Source organism: Pseudophryne corroboree, chromosome 2 (assembly GCF_028390025.1).
Source record: "Pseudophryne corroboree isolate aPseCor3 chromosome 2, aPseCor3.hap2, whole genome shotgun sequence".
NCBI lineage: Eukaryota > Metazoa > Chordata > Amphibia > Anura > Myobatrachidae > Pseudophryne > Pseudophryne corroboree.
The window spans coordinates 641,043,317-641,065,882 of record NC_086445.1 but is presented as its reverse complement, the minus strand read 5'-3'; the positions used below and the strand labels follow the sequence as shown (position 1 = coordinate 641,065,882).

General features: G+C 45.0%; 1 protein-coding gene across 2 annotated transcripts in view; it reads left to right on the top strand.

The window, feature by feature from the left end:
• The window catches only part of CACNA1S (calcium voltage-gated channel subunit alpha1 S), a 515,698-nt gene that overhangs the window by 270,418 nt on the left and 222,714 nt on the right, over positions 1-22,566 (top strand). For both annotated transcript variants that reach the window (XM_063954963.1, XM_063954964.1), the window contains 2 exons: positions 702-789; positions 879-986. In XM_063954963.1, coding sequence (XP_063811033.1) covers positions 702-789; positions 879-986 — 196 coding nt within the window. The remainder of the gene's footprint in view (positions 1-701; positions 790-878; positions 987-22,566) is intronic.

Sequence of the window (22,566 nt, the reverse complement as noted above, 5' to 3'; positions counted from 1 at the left end):
AGCGTCATGATGACGTTCGGGCGCGCTCGGGTTAACCGAGCAAGGCGGGAGGATCCGAGTCTGCTCGGACCCGTGAAAAAAACCATGAAGTTCGGGCGGGTTCGGATTCAGAGAAACCGAACCCGCTCATCTCTAGTACACACTAGATGAGGTGCACAATATATTGTCCTGATCCAGTGGTATGGATGATAAATCATCTAGTGTAAACTGTGCTTCTGAAACTTGCTTTTCTACAGTGTTTATATTTGGTTAAATAGCACTGATTGCACAGCCAAATGTATTACTGTATACATAGCAACTTCACTACAAATGACATCAGTCACATATTATCTGAACTGAATGATTATTTTGCTGGAACTTTGCATCTATGCAAAAAGGTCTGTTCACTTGTGAAATTCGATATGATTCACTCATCTCTAATGTAGTTTTCTACTCTTTGCATGTTGCCTAAATAAGGTAAATTGGCTTCTGGTGTTACATACATAGATACATATATACATACAGCATGTAACAGCAGCCAATCAAATTATAACTATCATATTGAAGAACAGTTTAAAAACGAATTGTTTGTCCACATTAACTTGTTATTAAATAAACCACAGAGTGTTTAGTTAACATATACACAAAGATTGATGTCTCTCTCGATCCATTTATCTTAAACTCGGTTTCTTACATCACACTTTTTTTTTAAACTATCCAAGGTCTAGTGCTATCTCTGTGGTGAAGATTCTAAGGGTGCTCAGAGTTTTACGTCCTCTGAGAGCTATAAATCGTGCCAAAGGTCTGAAGGTAAGTAGAGCATGCCAATCACACAACTTCACTTCCTCATTTGCATCTATTAACTTTTTGTTTCTCCTACTTTTTCCCCCTTTCAATAGCATGTAGTCCAGTGTGTATTTGTGGCCATTAAAACCATTGGAAACATTGTCCTGGTTACAACACTTTTGCAGTTCATGTTTTCCTGCATTGGTGTACAGCTTTTCAAGGTAAGAAAATATGGAAAGTAATTCAAGTTGATGTTACTTAGATGAGAAGGTGACTAAGGGGTATATTCAATTGAAGTCGGATCCATTCCGACATTCATTTGTCGGAATGGATCTGACCTGGCCTATTCAATGGACATCTCAATTTGACTTTTACAAAAGGCGAATTGATTTGCGGGGGGGGGGGGGGGCAGACGGGGGAGAGCAGCGCTACAGCAGCAGCATCCACCCGGCTCCAGCAAGCTCCAGCGCTGCTCACCCCGTCCCCGCCTCGGCTCTCCCCGTCTCTGGCGCTGCTGTCCCCATCTCATTTGACTTTTTTTAAAGTCGAACTGAGATGGTCAAATAGGGGGCCAAAACCTGTCGGTTTTGGCTCCGTTTTCGACACAAGCACGTGGATCGCCAGCTATTCCGCCGATCCACGTGCTTTTCGACAAGTCGAATTCCTCGACTTGTCGAGTAGCACTGAATAGGTCGAATCACGATTAGACCTTAAAAAGTCGAAAACTGACGTCTTTTCGACACCAGTTGAATATACCCCTAAAGCTGAAGCAGTTGAGTGATCAAGAACAAGTAGCCATTCAATAACTATAAACAACTGAAAAATATTTGCATACTAAATGGCTGTGGAAAGATAAATAGTATACAGAATAAAGGCCCATACACACTAGACGAGAAAGTAAATGATCTCGTTTAGTCGTTTACAATCTCATGTAGTGTGTACAATCTTGTGTAGTGTGTACACTCAATGTCGTTAACGACCCCCTCCCTCGTCTGAACTAGAGATGAGCGCCTGAAATTTTTCGGGTTTTGTGTTTTGGTTTTGGGTTCGGTTCCGCGGCCGTGTTTTGGGTTCGACCGCGTTTTGGCAAAACCTCACCGAATTTTTTTTGTCGGATTCGGGTGTGTTTTGGATTCGGGTGTTTTTTTCCAAAAACACTAAAAAACAGCTTAAATCATAGAATTTGGGGGTCATTTTGATCCCAAAGTATTATTAACCTCAAAAACCATAATTTACACTCATTTTCAGTCTATTCTGAATACCTCACACCTCACAATATTATTTTTAGTCCTAAAATTTGCACCGAGGTCGCTGTGTGAGTAAGATAAGCGACCCTAGTGGCCGACACAAACACCGGGCCCATCTAGGAGTGGCACTGCAGTGTCACGCAGGATGTCCCTTCCAAAAAACCCTCCCCAAACAGCACATGACGCAAAGAAAAAAAGAGGCGCAATGAGGTAGCTGTGTGAGTAAGATTAGCGACCCTAGTGGCCGACACAAACACCGGGCCCATCTAGGAGTGGCACTGCAGTGTCACGCAGGATGGCCCTTCCAAAAAACCCTCCCCAAACAGCACATGACGCAAAGAAAAAAAGAGGCGCAATGAGGTAGCTGTGTGAGTAAGATTAGCGACCCTAGTGGCCGACACAAACACCGGGCCCATCTAGGAGTGGCACTGCAGTGTCACGCAGGATGGCCCTTCCAAAAAACCCTCCCCAAACAGCACATGACGCAAAGAAAAAAAGAGGCGCAATGAGGTAGCTGACTGTGTGAGTAAGATTAGCGACCCTAGTGGCCGACACAAACACCGGGCCCATCTAGAAGTGGCACTGCAGTGTCACGCAGGATGTCCCTTCCAAAAAACCCTCCCCAAACAGCACATGACGCAAAGAAAAAAAGAGGCGCAATGAGGTAGCTGTGTGAGTAAGATTAGCGACCCTAGTGGCCGACACAAACACCGGGCCCATCTAGGAGTGGCACTGCAGTGTCACGCAGGATGGCCCTTCCAAAAAACCCTCCCCAAACAGCACATGACGCAAAGAAAAAAAGAGGCGCAATGAGGTAGCTGTGTGAGTAAGATTAGCGACCCTAGTGGCCGACACAAACACCGGGCCCATCTAGGAGTGGCACTGCAGTGTCACGCAGGATGTCCCTTCCAAAAAACCCTCCCCAAACAGCACATGACGCAAAGAAAAAAAGAGGCGCAATGAGGTAGCTGACTGTGTGAGTAAGATTAGCGACCCTAGTGGCCGACACAAACACCGGGCCCATCTAGGAGTGGCACTGCAGTGTCACGCAGGATGTCCCTTCCAAAAAACCCTCCCCAATCAGCACATGATGCAAAGAAAAAGAAAAGAAAAAAGAGGTGCAAGATGGAATTGTCCTTGGGCCCTCCCACCCACCCTTATGTTGTATAAACAAAACAGGACATGCACACTTTAACCAACCCATCATTTCAGTGACAGGGTCTGCCACACGACTGTGACTGATATGACGGGTTGGTTTGGACCCCCCCCAAAAAAGAAGCAATTAATCTCTCCTTGCACAAACTGGCTCTACAGAGGCAAGATGTCCACCTCATCTTCACCCTCCGATATATCACCGTGTACATCCCCCTCCTCACAGATTATCAATTCGTCCCCACTGGAATCCACCATCTCAGCTCCCTGTGTACTTTGTGGAGGCAATTGCTGCTGGTCAATGTCTCCGCGGAGGAATTGATTATAATTCATTTTAATGAACATCATCTTCTCCACATTTTCTGGATGTAACCTCGTACGCCGATTGCTGACAAGGTGAGCGGCGGCACTAAACACTCTTTCGGAGTACACACTTGTGGGAGGGCAACTTAGGTAGAATAAAGCCAGTTTGTGCAAGGGCCTCCAAATTGCCTCTTTTTCCTGCCAGTATAAGTACGGACTGTGTGACGTGCCTACTTGGATGCGGTCACTCATATAATCCTCCACCATTCTATCAATGTTGAGAGAATCATATGCAGTGACAGTAGACGACATGTCCGTAATCGTTGTCAGGTCCTTCAGTCCGGACCAGATGTCAGCATCAGCAGTCGCTCCAGACTGCCCTGCATCACCGCCAGCGGGTGGGCTCGGAATTCTGAGCCTTTTCCTCGCACCCCCAGTTGCGGGAGAATGTGAAGGAGGAGATGTTGACAGGTCGCGTTCCGCTTGACTTGACAATTTTGTCACCAGCAGGTCTTTCAACCCCAGCAGACCTGTGTCTGCCGGAAAGAGAGATCCAAGGTAGGCTTTAAATCTAGGATCGAGCACGGTGGCCAAAATGTAGTGCTCTGATTTCAACAGATTGACCACCCGTGAATCCTTGTTAAGCGAATTAAGGGCTGCATCCACAAGTCCCACATGCCTAGCGGAATCGCTCCGTGTTAGCTCCTCCTTCAATGCCTCCAGCTTCTTCTGCAAAAGCCTGATGAGGGGAATGACCTGACTCAGGCTGGCAGTGTCTGAACTGACTTCACGTGTGGCAAGTTCAAAGGGCATCAGAACCTTGCACAACGTTGAAATCATTCTCCACTGCACTTGAGACAGGTGCATTCCACCTACTATATCGTGCTCAATTGTATAGGCTTGAATGGCCTTTTGCTGCTCCTCCAACCTCTGAAGCATATAGAGGGTTGAATTCCACCTCGTTACCACTTCTTGCTTCAGATGATGGCAGGGCAGGTTCAGTAGTTTTTGGTGGTGCTCCAGTTTTCTGTACGTGGTGCCTGTACGCCGAAAGTGTCCCGCAATTCTTCTGGCCACCGACAGCATCTCTTGCACGCCCCTGTCGTTTTTTAAAAAATTCTGCACCACCAAATTCAAGGTATGTGCAAAACATGGGACGTGCTGGAATTGGCCCAGATTTAATGCACACACAATATTGCTGGCGTTGTCCGATGCCACAAATCCACAGGAGAGTCCAATTGGGGTAAGCCATTCCGCGATGATCTTCCTCAGTTGCCGTAAGAGGTTTTCAGCTGTGTGCGTATTCTGGAAAGCGGTGATACAAAGCGTAGCCTGCCTAGGAAAGAGTTGGCGTTTGCGAGATGCTGCTACTGGTGCCGCCGCTGCTGTTCTTGCAGCGGGAGTCCATACATCTACCCAGTGGGCTGTCACAGTCATATAGTCCTGACCCTGCCCTGCTCCACTTGTCCACATGTCCGTGGTTAAGTGGACATTGGGTACAGCTGCATTTTTTAGGACACTGGTGACTCTTTTTCTGAGGTCTGTGTACATTTTCGGTATCGCCTGCCTAGAGAAATGGAACCTAGATGGTATTTGGTACCGGGGACACAGTACCTCCAACAAGTCTCTAGTTGGCTCTGCAGTAATGATGGATACCGGAACCACGTTTCTCACCACCCAGGATGCCAAGGCCTCAGTTATCCGCTTTGCAGTAGGATGACTGCTGTGATATTTCATCTTCCTCGCAAAGGACTGTTGAACAGTCAATTGCTTACTGGAAGTAGTACAAGTGGGCTTACGACTTCCGCTCTGGGATGACCATCGACTCCCAGCGGCAACAACAGCAGCGCCAGCAGCAGTAGGCGTTACACGCAAGGATGCATCGGAGGAATCCCAGGCAGGAGAGGACTCGTCAGAATTGCCAGTGACATGGCCTGCAGGACTATTGGCATTCCTGGGGAAGGAGGAAATTGACACTGAGGGAGTTGGTGGGGTGGTTTGCGTGAGCTTGGTTACAAGAGGAAGGGATTTACTGGTCAGTGGACTGCTTCCGCTGTCACCCAAAGTTTTTGAACTTGTCACTGACTTATTATGAATGCGCTGCAGGTGACGTATAAGGGAGGATGTTCCGAGGTGGTTAACGTCCTTACCCCTACTTATTACAGCTTGACAAAGGGAACTCACGGCTTGACACCTGTTGTCCGCATTTCTGGTGAAATACCTCCACACCGAACTGACCGAAGAGCTGATTTTTTTGGTATTTTCACCTGGCATGTCAACGGCCATATTCCTCCCACGGACAACAGGTGTCTCCCCGGGTGCCTGACTTAAACAAACCACCTCACCATCAGAATCCTCCTGGTCAATTTCCTCCCCAGCGCCAGCAACACCCATATCCTCCTCATCCTGGTGTACTTCAACACTGACATCTTCAATCTGACTATCAGGAACTGGACTGCGGGTGCTCCTTCCAGCACTTGCAGGGGGCATGCAAATGGTGGAAGGCGCATGCTCTTCACGTCCAGTGTTGGGAAGGTCAGGCATCGCAACCGACACAATTGGACTCTCCTTGTGGATTTGGGATTTCGAAGAATGCACAGTTCTTTGCTGTGCTGCTTTTGCCAGCTTGAGTCTTTTCATTTTTCTAGCGAGAGGCTGAGTGCTTCCATCCTCATGTGAAGCTGAACCACTAGCCATGAACATAGGCCAGGGCCTCAGCCGTTCCTTGCCACTCTGTGTGGTAAATGGCATATTGGCAAGTTTACGCTTCTCCTCCGACAATTTTATTTTAGGTTTTGGAGTCCTTTTTTTACTGATATTTGGTGTTTTGGATTTGACATGCTCTGTACTATGACATTGGGCATCGGCCTTGGCAGACGACGTTGCTGGCATTTCATCGTCTCGGCCATGACTAGTGGCAGCAGCTTCAGCACGAGGTGGAAGTGGATCTTGATCTTTCCCTAATTTTGGAACCTCAACATTTTTGTTCTCCATATTTTAATAGGCACAACTAAAAGGCACCTCAGGTAAACAATGGAGATGGATGGATTGGATACTAGTATACAATTATGGACGGGCTGCCGAGTGCCGACACAGAGGTAGCCACAGCCGTGAACTACCGCACTGTACTGTGTCTGCTGCTAATATATAGACTGGTTGATAAAGAGATAGTATACTCGTAACTAGTATGTATGTATAAAGAAAGAAAAAAAAACCACGGTTAGGTGGTATATACAATTATGGACGGGCTGCCGAGTGCCGACAGAGGTAGCCACAGCCGTGAACTACCGCACTGTACTGTGTCTGCTGCTAATATAGACTGGTTGATAAAGAGATAGTATACTCGTAACTAGTATGTATGTATAAAGAAAGAAAAAAAAACCACGGTTAGGTGGTATATACAATTATGGACGGGCTGCCGAGTGCCGACACAGAGGTAGCCACAGCCGTGAACTACCGCACTGTACTGTGTCTCCTGCTAATATATAGACTGGTTGATAAAGAGATAGTATACTCGTAACTAGTATGTATGTATAAAGAAAGAAAAAAAAACCACGGTTAGGTGGTATATACAATTATGGACGGGCTGCCGAGTGCCGACACAGAGGTAGCCACAGCCGTGAACTACCGCACTGTACTGTGTCTGCTGCTAATATATAGACTGGTTGATAAAGAGATAGTATACTCGTAACTAGTATGTATGTATAAAGAAAGAAAAAAAAACCACGGTTAGGTGGTATATACAATTATGGACGGGCTGCCGAGTGCCGACACAGAGGTAGCCACAGCCGTGAACTACCGCACTGTACTGTGTCTGCTGCTAATATAGACTGGTTGATAAAGAGATAGTATACTCGTAACTAGTATGTATGTATAAAGAAAGAAAAAAAAACCACGGTTAGGTGGTATATACAATTATGGACGGGCTGCCGAGTGCCGACACAGAGGTAGCCACAGCCGTGAACTACCGCACTGTACTGTGTCTGCTGCTAATATATAGACTGGTTGATAAAGAGATAGTATACTCGTAACTAGTATGTATGTATAAAGAAAGAAAAAAAAACCACGGTTAGGTGGTATATACAATTATGGACGGGCTGCCGAGTGCCGACACAGAGGTAGCCACAGCCGTGAACTACCGCACTGTACTGTGTCTGCTGCTAATATATAGACTGGTTGATAAAGAGATAGTATACTCGTAACTAGTATGTATGTATAAAGAAAGAAAAAAAAACCACGGTTAGGTGGTATATACAATTATGGACGGGCTGCCGAGTGCCGACACAGAGGTAGCCACAGCCGTGAACTACCGCACTGTACTGTGTCTGCTGCTAATATAGACTGGTTGATAAAGAGATAGTATACTACTAATATTATATACTGGTGGTCAGGTCACTGGTCACTAGTCACACTGGCAGTGGCACTCCTGCAGCAAAAGTGTGCACTGTTTAATTTTAATATAATATTATGTACTCCTGGCTCCTGCTATAACCTATAACTGGCACTGCAGTAGTGCTCCCCAGTCTCCCCCACAATTATAAGCTGTGTGAGCTGAGCAGTCAGACAGATATATAATATATATAGATGATGCAGCACACTGGCCTGAGCCTGAGCAGTGCACACAGATATGGTATGTGACTGAGTCACTGTGTGCTGTGTATCGCTTTTTTCAGGCAGAGAACGGATTATATTATGTACTCCTGGCTCCTGCTATAACCTATAACTGGCACTGCAGTAGTGCTCCCCAGTCTCCCCCACAATTATAAGCTGTGTGAGCTGAGCAGTCAGACAGATATATATAATATTATATATAGATAATAGATGATGCAGCACACTGGCCTGAGCCTGAGCAGTGCACACAGATATGGTATGTGACTGAGTCACTGTGTGCTGTGTATCGCTTTTTTCAGGCAGAGAACGGATTATAAATAAAAGTGGTGGTCACTGGTCACTATCAGCAAAACTCTGCACTGTACACTACTGAGTACTCCTAATGCTCCCCAAAATTAGTAAATCAAGTGTCTCTCTAATCTATTCTAATTCTAAACGGAGAGGACGCCAGCCACGTCCTCTCCCTATCAATCTCAATGCACGTGTGAAAATGGCGGCGACGCGCGGCTCCTTATATAGAATCCGAGTCTCGCGATAGAATCCGAGCCTCGCGAGAATCCGACAGCGTCATGATGACGTTCGGGCGCGCTCGGGTTAACCGAGCAAGGCGGGAAGATCCGAGTCGCTCGGACCCGTGAAAAAAAACATGAAGTTCTGGCGGGTTCGGATTCAGAGAAACCGAACCCGCTCATCTCTAGTCTGAACATGTACAGACGAGGGAGGTCCATGCTGTCCTGCGAACCACCCCCCCACACCCCCTCCTGCCTCCATTGCTCCCTTCCTCACCAAAATATCGGCGTCGGTGGGTACTCGTTTAGTGTCTATGGGTCTTTATAGATTGTTGCAGATAATAGTAGTTATTTATTTATCAACTAAAATAGACAGTGTTCAAAACAAAAACAAAAAATCACCTAGTGAAAAATAATGGCTTTATGTTATTGAGCATCCAAAGGAGAACATTGGTTAATGTTCTAGCCTGAGCAAGCTACACATAACATGAATGTTTAGTTTTTTTTATTTAGAATAAGGGAGTCCTGTATGTTAAAGTCAAAATGATTCCATAGTCTCTATTGAATGTCTGAAGGAAACCAACACAAATGCATATGACCAGTGGCATCAGAAGGGGGTGTGGCCCGCACCCATGTGTCACCCTCAAAAGGAGTGACACCAAAATGGCCGCTTCTCAACATTTACAGGAGCCAAGTGCTGCAGTGTGACATTCTCCTACAGCACTCGGCTCCTGTCATACAGGAGGAGCTGACACTGCAGGCAATGGTCTCCGGATGCATTCCAGCTATCTACAGGGATGCTGGGCTGCCCCCAGAGTGATGTCACTGGGATCCCACGCGAGGTTATGACCCCTCCAACTTAGGCCATGCCTCTTTTTGGCTGCGAGCGCACCTCCGGCATGCGAGCGCACCTCGGCAGAGTGCACACCAGGTGTCACCAGACTCAGTGACGCCTCTGCATATGACAAAGTGGAAAATGAACAGGACTTAGTAAACACACGGTTTGAGAGAGGAGATACTTAGTTTGCAGCCTCTGTGTGGACCCTCTCCTGTCTGGCAGTGCAGTAGACTTTGGTTTTATACACAAATCTCCAGGAGTATGGCACCTGCATTATGTTCCAGGAGACTTTTTTTACTATGTATGCGCAAATCTCTGGGGCATTCTAGAAAAAGAGAAAGAATTGGTCTTATGGTGGTGCACAAAAAGAGATGCACATAATAAGAAGACTTTTAAAAACCCTATTACTGGGAAATGTAAAAAAACCATAGTGAAAAATGAAAAATTATAGTGAGATTAAAACACAATGTAACACTGTGTGTGCAATATTCTTGTTCAGATAGTATTATTGTTGGCAACTATGACCTTCATAAAATATGAATGTATAGGCATATTGTCGGGTTGACACATCTGAAAGGGTCCAATGCCAGGTCGCACCCAAGAAGGACCCATTTCCAATTCCCAGGTGCGACCCGGCATTGCGATGTGAAAGCTGTATAACATATACACTGCTCAAAAAAATAAAGGGAACACTAAAATAACACATCCTAGATCTGAATGAATGAAATATTCTTATTAAATACTTTGTTCTTTACATAGTTGAATGTGCTGACAACAAAATCACACAAAAATTATCAATGGAAATCAAATTTATTAACCCATGGAGGTCTGGATTTGGAGTCACACTCAAAATTAAAGTGGAAAAACACACTACAGGCTGATCCAACTTTGATGTAATATCCTTAAAACAAGTCAAAATGAGGCTCAGTATTGTGTGTGGCCTAAACGTGCCTGTATGACCTCCCTACAACGCCTGGGCATGCTCCTGATGAGGGGGCGGATGGTCTCCTGAGGGATCTCCTCCCAGACCTGGACTAAAGCATCCGCCAACTCCTGGACAGTCTGTGGTGCAATGTGGCGTTGGTGGATGGAACCAGGGCCGGAGCTTCCACTAGGCAGCTTTAGGCAGCTGCCTAGGGGCGCCGGAACCTGAGGGGGCAGCCTGCTACAGCTGCCTGGAAAAAGTAGCATGGTCCTACCTCTCACAGCCGCCACAATCCCCCCGGCACTCATATCTTACAGTAGCCGCAACTGCCAAGCTCCCTTATTGCAGCCTCCAGCTCCATCTTCACCCGGCACAGGCAGTAACTTTCACAGCTCCTGATGTCCTGGCTGGGGGTGACATGTGGTGCTGCTCTTCATTCCATGCTCTTTCACAGACCACTCTGCATCGTTAGCTTGCAGGTAAGGTGGCTGTACAGCGCACTTTCTGCATTTGATAAGGAAAGAGGGGGAGAGCAGCAGTCTGGGGGGGCATGCACACAGATGGTGGGGGAGATAGAACAGCAGACATTCAACGGAGTGTAGGGGGGGGTGAGAGCTGCAGGCACCCATACAGACTGGGGAGATGGGGAGAAGAGAGCAGCCATGCAACAGACTGGGGGTGGGGGAGAGCAGCAGCATGCCTTTCACCTGAAGGGGCGGGTAGGGGGAAGGAGCAGTAGGCAGAAATTTTGCCTAGGGTGCCGAGAAACCTTGCACCGGCCCTGGATGGAGCGAGACATGATGTCCCAGATGTGCTCAATTGGATTCAGGTCTGGGAAACGGGCTGGCCAGTCCATAGCATCAAAGCCTTCGTCTTGCAGGAACTGCTGACACACTCCAGCCACATGAGGTCTAGCATTGTCTTGCATTAGGAGGAACCGAGGGCCAACCGCACCAGCATATGGTCTCACAAGGGGTCTGAGGATCTCATCTCGGTACCTAATGGCAGTCAGGCTACCTCTGGTGAGCACATGGAGGGCTGTGCGGCCCTCAAAGAAATGCCACCCCACACCATTACTGACCCACTGCCAAACCGGTCATGCTGGAGGATGTTGCAGGTAGCAGAACGTTCTCCTTGGCATCTCCTGACTCTGTCACGTCTGTCACATGTGCTCAGTGAGAACCTGCTTTCATCTGTGAAAAGCACAGGGCGCCAGTGGCGAATTTGCCAATCTTGGTGTTCTCTGGCAAATGCCAAACGTCCGTCACGGTGTTGGGCTGTAAGCACAGCCTCCACCTGTGGACGTCGGGCCCTCATACCACCCTCATGGAGTCTATTTCTGATCGTTTGAGTAGACACATGCACATTTGTGGCTTGCTGGAGGTCATTTTGCAGGGCTCTGGCAGTGTTCCTCCTGTTCCTCCTTGCACAAAGGCGGAGGTAGCGGTCCTGCTGCTGGGTTGTTGCTCTCCTATGGGCTCCTCCACATCTCCTGATGTACTGGTCTGTCTCCTGGTAGCGCCTCCATGCTCTGGACACTACGCTGACAGACACAGCAAACTTTCTTGCCACAGCTCGCATTGATGTGCCATCCTGGATGAGCTGCACTACCTGAGCCACTTGTGTGGGTTGTAGACTCCGTCTCATGCTGCCACTAGAGTGAAAGCACCGCCAGCTTTCAAAAGTGACCAAAACATCAGCCAGAAATCATAGGAGCTGAGAAGTGGTTTGTGGTCACCACCTGCAGAACAACTCCTTTATTAGGGGTGTTTTGCTAATTGCCTATAATTCCCACCTGTTGTCTATTTCATTTGCACAACAGCATGTGAAATTGATTGTCAATCAGTGTTGCTTCCTAAGTGGACAGTTTGATTTCACAGAAGTGTGATTGACTTGGAGTTATACTGTGTTTTGGTTGTGTTCCCTTTATTTTTTTGAGCAGTGTATATGACTGAATTAACGTATATGATTCACGACATCCTGAATTACTGTAATCCTGATTGATGGATACATATTTATTCTACACACATGCTGCATTTCTAGTGAGGCATCACCTTTGTCGCCCAGGAAGGTCATTTTAGGTTTGTTTTACGTAACAAAGAACCTGTGCACGTATATTACCCACTCACATAAGAATTTAATACCACAGCTATGATGTATGAACATGAAACAGAATTGTGATATGGCTATTTAATTTATGGTGCAGTCGCTTTGCCTGCAGCAATTATCACAGAAGGGTGGTTGGAAGTCAGATTAGCTCCGCAGAATGACATTTGTATATTTGTATGGTAATGCCTGCCAGCAGCATATTAACCCTATATGAGTAAGAGTACTATTACATTTTAATGTTATAATACCAATAAGTGTGGAGGTTTCTGCGAGCAGCATATGTTTCAAAACTATTGTAAATACTGTTAGTTGGGCCTGGTGGCGAGCTTGGCCCACCACAGGTTCTATTCCCACTTGGTTGGTAGTGAGGACCCACAAACCAAGTGGGAATTAGGGGCGTGTGTCAGGATGCAGGCCGTTGGCAAAATGCTGACTGTCGGGATTCCGGCGTCGGTCTCCTGAACGGTGGCATTTTGACTGCATCCCCTACCTACCAGTAATAGATAAACCTAATATGACTTAGGGGCTGCCTTATAAGGGTATTATATATAAACACTGTAATTCATTAATTATTGCAGTGACATCTGTTGGCAAGATTATTAGATTATATTAAAACAACTGTATGATTTACACTGTAACTATTAGACTAACTAGTTTGAAGTTATGAGCTACAAATAAGATGAATAAACCTTGGTGAACAAGCCAATTCCCTGGTGAAACACGTGTCCAAGGTTGGAGGTTCCAGGTCCCGTACACAGGACCAGAACCAGCACATTACATAAGTCTCTGGTAAGTATTACTTTACTTTTTATCTGCGAATTATCATATTTACTGTTTATTTGTATCTCATAACTTCATACTCCAGTTCAGGGGGACTCTCAGTGGGACTGTGCCGGCACACACCCGCTGCACTGGTTTCTCCACCGGTTTTAGGTATCAAAAGCAGATCCTCCGCACTTCATCTATCTTTCACTCTACTCTGGCACTGTCCTCTTGTAATCTCAGCCACTTGTTCACTGTTCATTTATAACACACGAATGGGCAGTAGATGCAGAGACAATTGGAAGTGAGTCTTTGATATTTACTACCCACTTAAGGGAAAACTATACTCAAATATCAACTATACAATATAAAAGGTATTGTATAATACTTGTATCTATAAATTACTATCAGATCACTGTTTATCAGTAATTGAGACTTGCCTGTGCAATATATGTATATTTTTGGGATGCCGTATATCTAGGAATGATACAATAATTATTAAAACTACTCAGGTATCTGAAACCAAAAGATATTTCACCTCATTTTAAAAGTTTAGGTAATTTTGTCCATTGTTATTATGTTTTTTCTGCACATGACCAATAAATACAGCCATAAAAAAGGCTTACACTTTTATTGAGAGCCACCCACAAAATTGGCTGTTACATACCATATAATTTTTGTATATCATTATATATCAAAAAGATTGCTTGCTGCGCATGTCTTGTTTATCACAATATATGTCTTGTTTTTGTGTACCTGTACAAAGCACCAAGTGTTGAGATGTATAGAAACCATGTTTTTAATGCATACCAATAAAATATTTTTCTGATGTTTTAACCACAGAAATTCTTCATTTCTTCCAAGCGTGCCCCAACAAAAATAATTTTCTTTTCTTTCCTTCCTGCTTGTGCTATTGTCTACCTGTTCCTAACCTCAGCTATTCCTAGCGACCCATCTCTACCTGATCCCTTGATACTGGGTTTGGTTACTCCTGGTTTGACTTTGGCTTTCCTAGTGACCTGATTGTGCCTTCTCCCTGGTACTTCACTGTCTGTTTGGTTCTGACCTGGCTGATTGACTATGCCTTGTATGCCTAACTACATACTTCTAGCTACATTCATGAACATGCCAGCACCTATAATCTGGGCAGAGGGCCGCAACCTGCATTTTGGGTGCAGCTTTGTCCATACCTTACGGGGATCCCTTGTGAATACCACTGGCAGGTTAGACTTCGATCCTCTGTTCTGGTTCTTTGCCAATCCCAAGTATGGCAAGCATCCATTATCCATCCGTGTCTTGTGATAGAATCCTGCAATTGAGACAGGGCAACCAGTCTGCAATTCTAAACCCTTACTATGAATTGGAATGGAATAATGAAGCTCTGGTCACTGTTTTTTGTTGCAAGGTTTGTCTGAGCAGATTAAGATGTCCTAGCATCCAGAGAGCCGCTAACATCCCTGGATGATCTAATATCCTTGTGTATCCAGGTAGACCTTCATCACAGAGAGAGAGCAAGAGAAAGGGAATAGTCTTAGTGCTTCCGTTTCAAGCTCGCTCCTCATTTTTCTGCTCCAGTTCAGCCTCCTGAGGAGGCCATGGAGGTTGGGAAGTCTCATCTTCCTTTTGATGTGAGAGAAAGGAGGTTCAAGAATAAGCTGTGCTTGTACGTCAGTGAACCTGGTCAACTCCTTTCCAGTGCTTCTGCGAACAAACAGAGTTGGCTTTTCTAGGTTACATCATTTCTGGATCTAATCTCTAAATGGACCCTGAGAAGCTGTCCACCATTGTCAACTGGCCTCGTCCTGTGGGGTAAAAAGCAATATGTTTCTGTTACTTCTATCGGTAGTTCATCACGAACCATTTGTCGGTTGCAGCCCCTATCACCACTCTTACTAAGAAGGGTCAAGACACCCGGGTGTGGCCTCCTAAGGCAGAGGAAGCATTCAGCTGATTAAAGTACTGTTTCATCTCTCCTCCCATCCTGTGGCAAACCGACTGTGATCAGCCCGTCTTCCTGGAGGTGAAAACCTCTGCGGTCAGAGCTGGGGAAGTACTTTCACAGAAGGATGAGGAGGGAAAGTGGTGAATTCCACCGGCACGTTAGACTCCACGCCTCTGTTCTGGGTCTTTGCCAATCCCAAGTATGGGCAAGCATCCATTACCCATCCATGACTTGTGACAAGGATGACTGGACAATGCCTTAAAAGTGGGGTTGTTCCGCCAAAATCGGGATAGCTGGAGGCTCCACCAGTTTGTATGTAGCAGCATGTGTGATGTTAGTATTCCAGTACAAATGATAAGCAGTGTTTGCAACAGTGGATAATGTGCAAACAAGTTTAAGATCTTGCAAAATGTTCTATAATCTTGGAGGCTGTCAGAGCGTAATTGACCCTGGGGACTTTCTCTAAATGCCGGTAATTGGATTAATGAATAGGCACTCAACAGTACTAGTCTGGTAAAACACCTGATCACAGCTCTGCAATTGATAACAATAAAGGCAATGAAAATCCTGCCCAGTGGTGTGAATGTGACGCTCATCGAACGTTCTGACAGCAGTAAAACAAAGTCTGTAAGGCAACAGGTCCTGATCGATTTCTTCACCTAGAACTTAGTGGAAGATATTTTGTAGATGGACAAAATTAATGAATTATAAAAGAACAACCAGAGTTTCTATATTAGTACCTTTTCTAATAGATATGTCATACTGATTAGAAACAGATTTGACATAGAGGTAATTGTTGCCTCTTATGATAAATTAACCTTATATTCTACATGTGCTAAATACAATATTTCAGCAGTTCCCAACTCCAGTACATAAAGGAATAGTTATGTACTGTAAAATAGCTCACATTTTGTTTTTGTTTTTGTTGCTGCTTCTACATTGTGTACATCTTATTTTGTGTGTTTTGGCTGAGACAGATGTGTTTTACCTCTAATGTAGATTACTGTACCTGGAGCACCAGTCATTTTGATTGTTTTCTACGGTAAACAGAAAGGCTTTTGCTATTGGTGCTAACAATAATATACTGCAAATGTTTGTGTATAGCAAATAAAAGCATGGGGATTTGGTTCATATTTTTATCAAAGCATTTAAGTTTGCAGCCTGTCATCAAGGAAAACCAATTCTCGGCAAGTTCTTACACTAGCATATATGCCCAGCACACTATTACATTGCAGTAAAATGTACTCACCTCTCGGATGCACAGGTAAATGCATACTATTTACCCCAAAGGAGCAACATACTGCATTTTGGTTACACCATGTACTTCAGTGAGAAATGAAGATAGATTATGATTTGTCTCATTGTCCAGATGAACAACTTTTTTTGCAGAGAAAACTATACCAGGACATGCCGCTTTTTAAGATAAATTATTGTTATGTTCAGTCTTACTATAATGGTTGGGCCTCCCTGGGCTTTTCTCCTACTTTATGTTTTCGGAGCATCTTGGCAAAGTGGTTGATAACATGTCAATTGGTGATACAGGTATTAATGTACAGCGCTCACTACTAATTCAACAAAAAAAGTTATATCAGAATTTCAAGTATTATAAGTATAAGTATATTTAAAGTGTATCATAAGTTCTGACCAAATAACACATTATTGTAGTTCTACACCTCTGCCTCTTGTAAATGCTTCATTGGTGGCAATACAAGAGAGGGGACACTATTAACATTATTCACCATTTTAACTCTCCTAGTTGTTGTTGTTGTTATTATTATTATTATTATTATTATTATAATAATCTTTTTTTATATGGCGCCTCAAGGGATATGCAGTGCCCAATTACAGAGTATATAAACAAATAAGCAAAACAAGAAAACAGTGACTTACAATTCAAGACAATATAGGACAAGTACAGGGAATATAAACATAGCTGCATTAGTAGACAACACTGGGTGGCAGAAAACTGAGGGATTTGGTGCCGTTGAAGGGAGTATTGAATAGAACATAACAAAGTAATATAATGAAAAATGCATGAGAGAAGAGGGCCCTGCTTGTGAGTGCTTACATTCTAAAGGGGAGGGAAGTGGGTTTTGAAAGACTGTTTGAAGTTTTGTAGAGAGGTGGAGAGTCTGAGGGGGAGAGGTAGAAAATTCCAGAGAAAGGGAGCAACATGTGCAAAATCTTGGAGGTAGGAGTAGGAGGAGGTAATATGTAGGCAGGAAAGGAGGCGTGCATTAGTGGAGCGAAGAGGACGGGTGGGAATGTAAAGGGAGATGAGTTCTGAGATCAAAATGGGAGAGGAGTGGGTGAGGGCTTTGTGAGTGTGAGAAGCTTGAATTGGATTCTGAAGGGGAGGCAATTAAATACTATTAAGAGAGGGGAGGTGGATGTGTAGTATGTTTGCTGAGGAAGATGAGCTGGGCAGCAGCATTAAAGATAGACTGGAGTGGAGAGAGGCATTAATCAGGGAGGCCAAATAGGAGAAGATTACAGTAGTCCGGTCTGGAGATGACTAGATAGAGGATAAGGGTCTTAGTGGCATCTTACGTGAAAAAGGATCTGATCCTGGAAATATGTTTGAGATGAAAATGACAGGTTTGTGAGAGGTATAAAATGTGTGGTTTGAAGGAGAGGGTGGAGTCAATGATTACTCCAAGACTGCGCACTTGGGGGCTGGAGGAGAAAGCAGTGTCTTTGATAGATAATGAAATTGTGGGAGGCGAGGTTGTGCGGGAGGGTGGAAAGATGATCAGTTCAGTCTTAGACATGTTAAGTTTAAGAAAGCGCTGCTACATCCAGGAAGAGATAGCAGACAGACAGTTGGATACACGAGTGAGGAGAGCGAGGGAGAGGTCAGGGAAGGAAAGGTAGATTTGAGTATCACCAGCATAGAGATGATATTGTATATCAAATGAGCTAACGAGCTCACCTAAAAAAGACATATAGAGGGAGAAAAGGAGCGGACCAAGGCCAGAACCTTGGGGGACACCTACAGTTAGTAGAAGTGGGGGAGGTGGAGTCATGAGAGGAGACAGAAGTAATGGTCAGAAAGGTAGGAGAATAGCCAGGAGAGGGCAGTATCATGCAGACCAAGGGGGTGAAGGATTTTGCAGAAGGAGAGGGTGGTCCACAGTGTTAAAAGCAGCAGAGAAGTCAATGAGAATAAGCAGTGAGTAATGGCCATTGGATTTAGCACAATGGAGGTCATTGCTGACTTTTGTGAAGGCAATTTCAGTGTAGTGGATAGGATGGAAGCCAGACTGAAATGAGTTAATCAGTGAGTGGGAAGAAAAAAAAGACAGTAAGGCAGTTGTAGACAATACGCTTGAGTTTGGAGACAAAAGGTTGGAGAGAAATGGGTTGATAGTTGGAGAGAATGTGTGAATTAAAGGAAGTTTTATTTATGAATAGGTGAGATGAATGCATGCTTGAAGGCAGATGGGACAGTGCCTGATGAGAGGGAGAGATTGAGAAGGTGAGCAAGATGGGAACAGGCAGAAAAAGCGAGGTAGCAGAGGAGGCCGGAGGGGATAGGGTCAAGTGAAGAGGTGGAGGGGGAAACAGATGAGGGCCATGACTTCCTCACCAGATGCATGGGAGAAAGGTGTCAGAGTTGGTAAGATGGATGTTGAGGGGTGGTAAGGGAAAGGAGATGGCTGTTTGTTGATGGTTTGGAGGGATGTGATGTTCTGAGGTATGGAGTCAATTCTGGATGTGAAATAAATGGTAAAGTCAAGGGGAGATGAGATGGGGGTGGGCAGACGAGGGAGTTGAGAGTGGCAAATAGATGCCAGGGGTTTGAAGACTGGGAGGAGATGAGGTTCTTGAAGTACAACTATTTAGTGAGAGAAAAGTCAGCACTGAAGGATGAGAGCATAAGTTTGAAATGGAGGAAGTCTGCCTTAGAGTGTGATTTTCTCCACTGTCACTTACGTGAGCATTTTGTGTGGTAAGGTTGAGGTGTTGATCTGTGAAGCTAAATATTTGTAGGTTGAGCAACAGAGTCAAGAGCAGAAGTAAGGGATTCATTGTATAGGGAGGTGGCTTGTTCAGGGCATGAGAAAAACAGTATAGGAGAGAGAAGTGAGTCAAGCAGGGAAGATAGGGAAATGGTGTAGAAATCCTTAATGTTACATTTAGTATTGTAGCCTTAGGAGGTAGAGATGGAGTAGCAGAAATTGATAAGTTAAAGGAGAGCAAGTGGTGGTAAGAGATGGAAAATGATGAGTTGGAGAAATTAAAAATATCACAGCGGTGAGTGAAGACCTGATCAAGTGAGCTCCCATATGCATGGGAGGGGGGAGGAGGTTCACTGGGAGAGACCATGTGAAGATGTAAGGTTAAGGTGTTTAGAGGCAGGGGATTTTGTGGCGATATCGAATGAGAAGTTGAAATCACCTAAGATAATGGAGAGAATGTCAAAAGAGTGGAAGTGAGGAAACCAGGAAACAAAGTTGTCGAGGAATATGGAGGGCATGCCAGGAGGACGATAAATGACAGCTTCTCGAAGATGAACAGGTTGGAAGAGGTGTATAGCATGGACCTCAAATGTAGAGAATGTAAGGGATGAGTTTATAGGAGTAGCTAGAGGTAAAAGAACCCCAACAGCACCGCCTTGGCAACCCCAAGGTCGGGTGTGTTGGAGAATGTGAGGCCCCCAGCAGAGAGAGCAGCAGGAGAAGTGGTGTCAGAGGGAGTAATCCAGGTGTTAGTCATGTCTAGGAGATGCAGATAGTTGCAGATGAAAATATAATGAGTGGAGACCAGTTTGTTGCAAATAGATCTGGCATTCCATAGGGCACAGAATGAGGAGTGTAAATATGTGGGAGAGAGGTGATTGAGATTATCAGGGTTGCTGTAGCGTTGAGGTGAGATTAATTTGGAAGCGGTCGTAGTGTTGGTGCGGGCTTCTAAGCTAGGAAGGGAAACTGCAGGAGGAGGGCAGGGAGGGAGTGTAGGGTGTTGCAGATGGAGGTGAGGTGAAGTTACAGGTAAAAGAGGGAGGGAGCTATTGTTGTCAATAACTACACATATATGCATAGGCAATTCCAAAAGCAGATGCCTTATGCCTATGGCAATGCTATAATTCTTATCACCCAATTACAGTAGCTTAATAATATTTCAGTGCAATCAGTACAGATAATCTGCAGGGCGATTCCAATTTATTTTTCACCTAATCATACCCATTTAAACATGTAGCATACCAGGAGAAATAGTCTGCAAAATTACATTTCTTTTTACCTAATCATACCCATTTAAACATATTACTTGAATATAGTAAAGGCATTTATACATTATATGGATATTTTTGAATGAGCCTTGAACAAATCCCCAGATATGCTTAGTAGGAGTATCTTTTGTGAGTACTGGATGACTGATATAAAGGTAAAATATACAATGATGAGGATGATGATACCTGCAGCAATGCCTGGCTGCTTCTGATTGGCTGCTTCTGGTTTGACCCAACCAGTACTTTATTAATTAGTTTTGCAGTCATATTACTGCATGTCAAGTAGAGATGTGCGGCGGGAACTTTTTGTGTTTTGTGTTTTGGTTTTAGATCTGGATCCTCGCTCGTGTTTTGGATCTGGATTGGTTTGACCAAAACCACCCTTTCGGGTTTTGGTTTTGGGTCTGGATGATTTTTGAAAAAAACATAAAAACAGCTAAAATCAAAGAATTTTGGGGTAATTTTGATCCTACGATATTATTAACCTCAATAATATTAATTTCCACTCATGTCCAGTCTATTCTGAACACCTCACACCTCACCATATTGTTTTTAAGCCAAAAGTTTACACCGAGGTAGGTGTATGACTTTGCTAAGCGACACAAGCGGACGGCACAAACACCTGGCCCATCTAGGAGTGGCACTGCAGTGGCAGATAGGATGGCAGATTTAAAAAATAGGCCCCAAACAGCACATCATGCAAAGAAGAAAAAGAGGTGCAATGAGGTAGCTGGATGGCTAAGCTAAGCGACACAAGTGTGCGACACAAACACCTGGCCCATCTAGGAGTGGCACTGCAGTGTCAGACAGGATGGCAGATTTAAAAAATAGGCCCCAAACAGCACATCATGCAAAGAAGAAAAAGAGGTGCAATGAGGTAGCTGGATGGCTAAGCTAAGCGACACAAGTGTGCGACACAAACACCTGGCCCATCTAGGAGTGGCACTGCAGTGTCAGACAGGATGGCACTTTTATAAAATAGGCCCCAAAGAGCACATCATGCAAAGAAAAAAAAGAGGTGCACCGAGGTCGCTGGGTGACTAAGCTAAGCGAAACAATATGCGGCATAAACACCTGGCCCATCTAGGAGTGGCACCGCAGTGTCAGACAGGATGGCAGACTTAAAAAATAGGCCCCAAACAGCACATCATGCAAAGAAGAAAAAGAGGTGCAATGAGGTAGCTGGATAACTTTGCTAAGCGACGCAAGTGTGCGGCACAAACACCTGGCCCATCTAGGAGTTTCACGCAGTGGCTGAATGTTGAAAGTGGCCCGCAATTTTTTCGGGCCACCGATAGCTTCTCCTGCACGCCCCTGTCAGGTTTTCAAAAAATTCTGCACCACCAAATTAATTTTATGTGCAAAACATGGGACGTGCTGGAATTTGCCCAGATGTAATACACGCACAATATTGGTGGACTTATACGGCAGTACCACTGAACTTATACGGCTGCACCACTGGACTGGACTTATTCGGCAGTACCACTGGATTTATAAGGCAGTACCCCTGAACTTATACGGCAATACCCCTGAACTTAAACGGCTGCACCACTGGACTGGACTTATACGGCAGTATCCCTGGACTTATATGGCAGTACCCCTGAACTTATACGGCTGCACCACTGGACTGGACTTAAACGGCAGTACCACTGAACTTATATGACTGCACCACTGAACTGGACTTATACGGAAGTACCCCTGGACTTATACGGCAGTACCACTGGACTTATACGGCAGTACCACTGGACTTGATTTATACGGCAGTACCACTGGATTTATACGCCAGTACCACTGGACTTATACGGTAGTATCACTGGACTTATACGGCAGCAGAACTGTACTTATGGCAGCACAGGACACCACCACTGGACTTATGGCAGCACAGGGCACCACCACTGCACTGGAGTTATACAGCAGCAGTACTGGACTTATGGTAGCACAGGACACCATCACTGGACTTATGGCAGCACAGGACACCACCACTGGACTGATGCAGCACAACACAGCACCACTGCACTGGACTTATACAGCAGCAGCACTGGACTTGTGGCAGCACAGGACACCACCACTGGACTTATGGCAGCACAGGACACCACCGCTGCACTGAGGGAGAACAACACAGCACCACTGCACTGGACTTATACAGCAGCAGCAAATGGACGTATGGCAG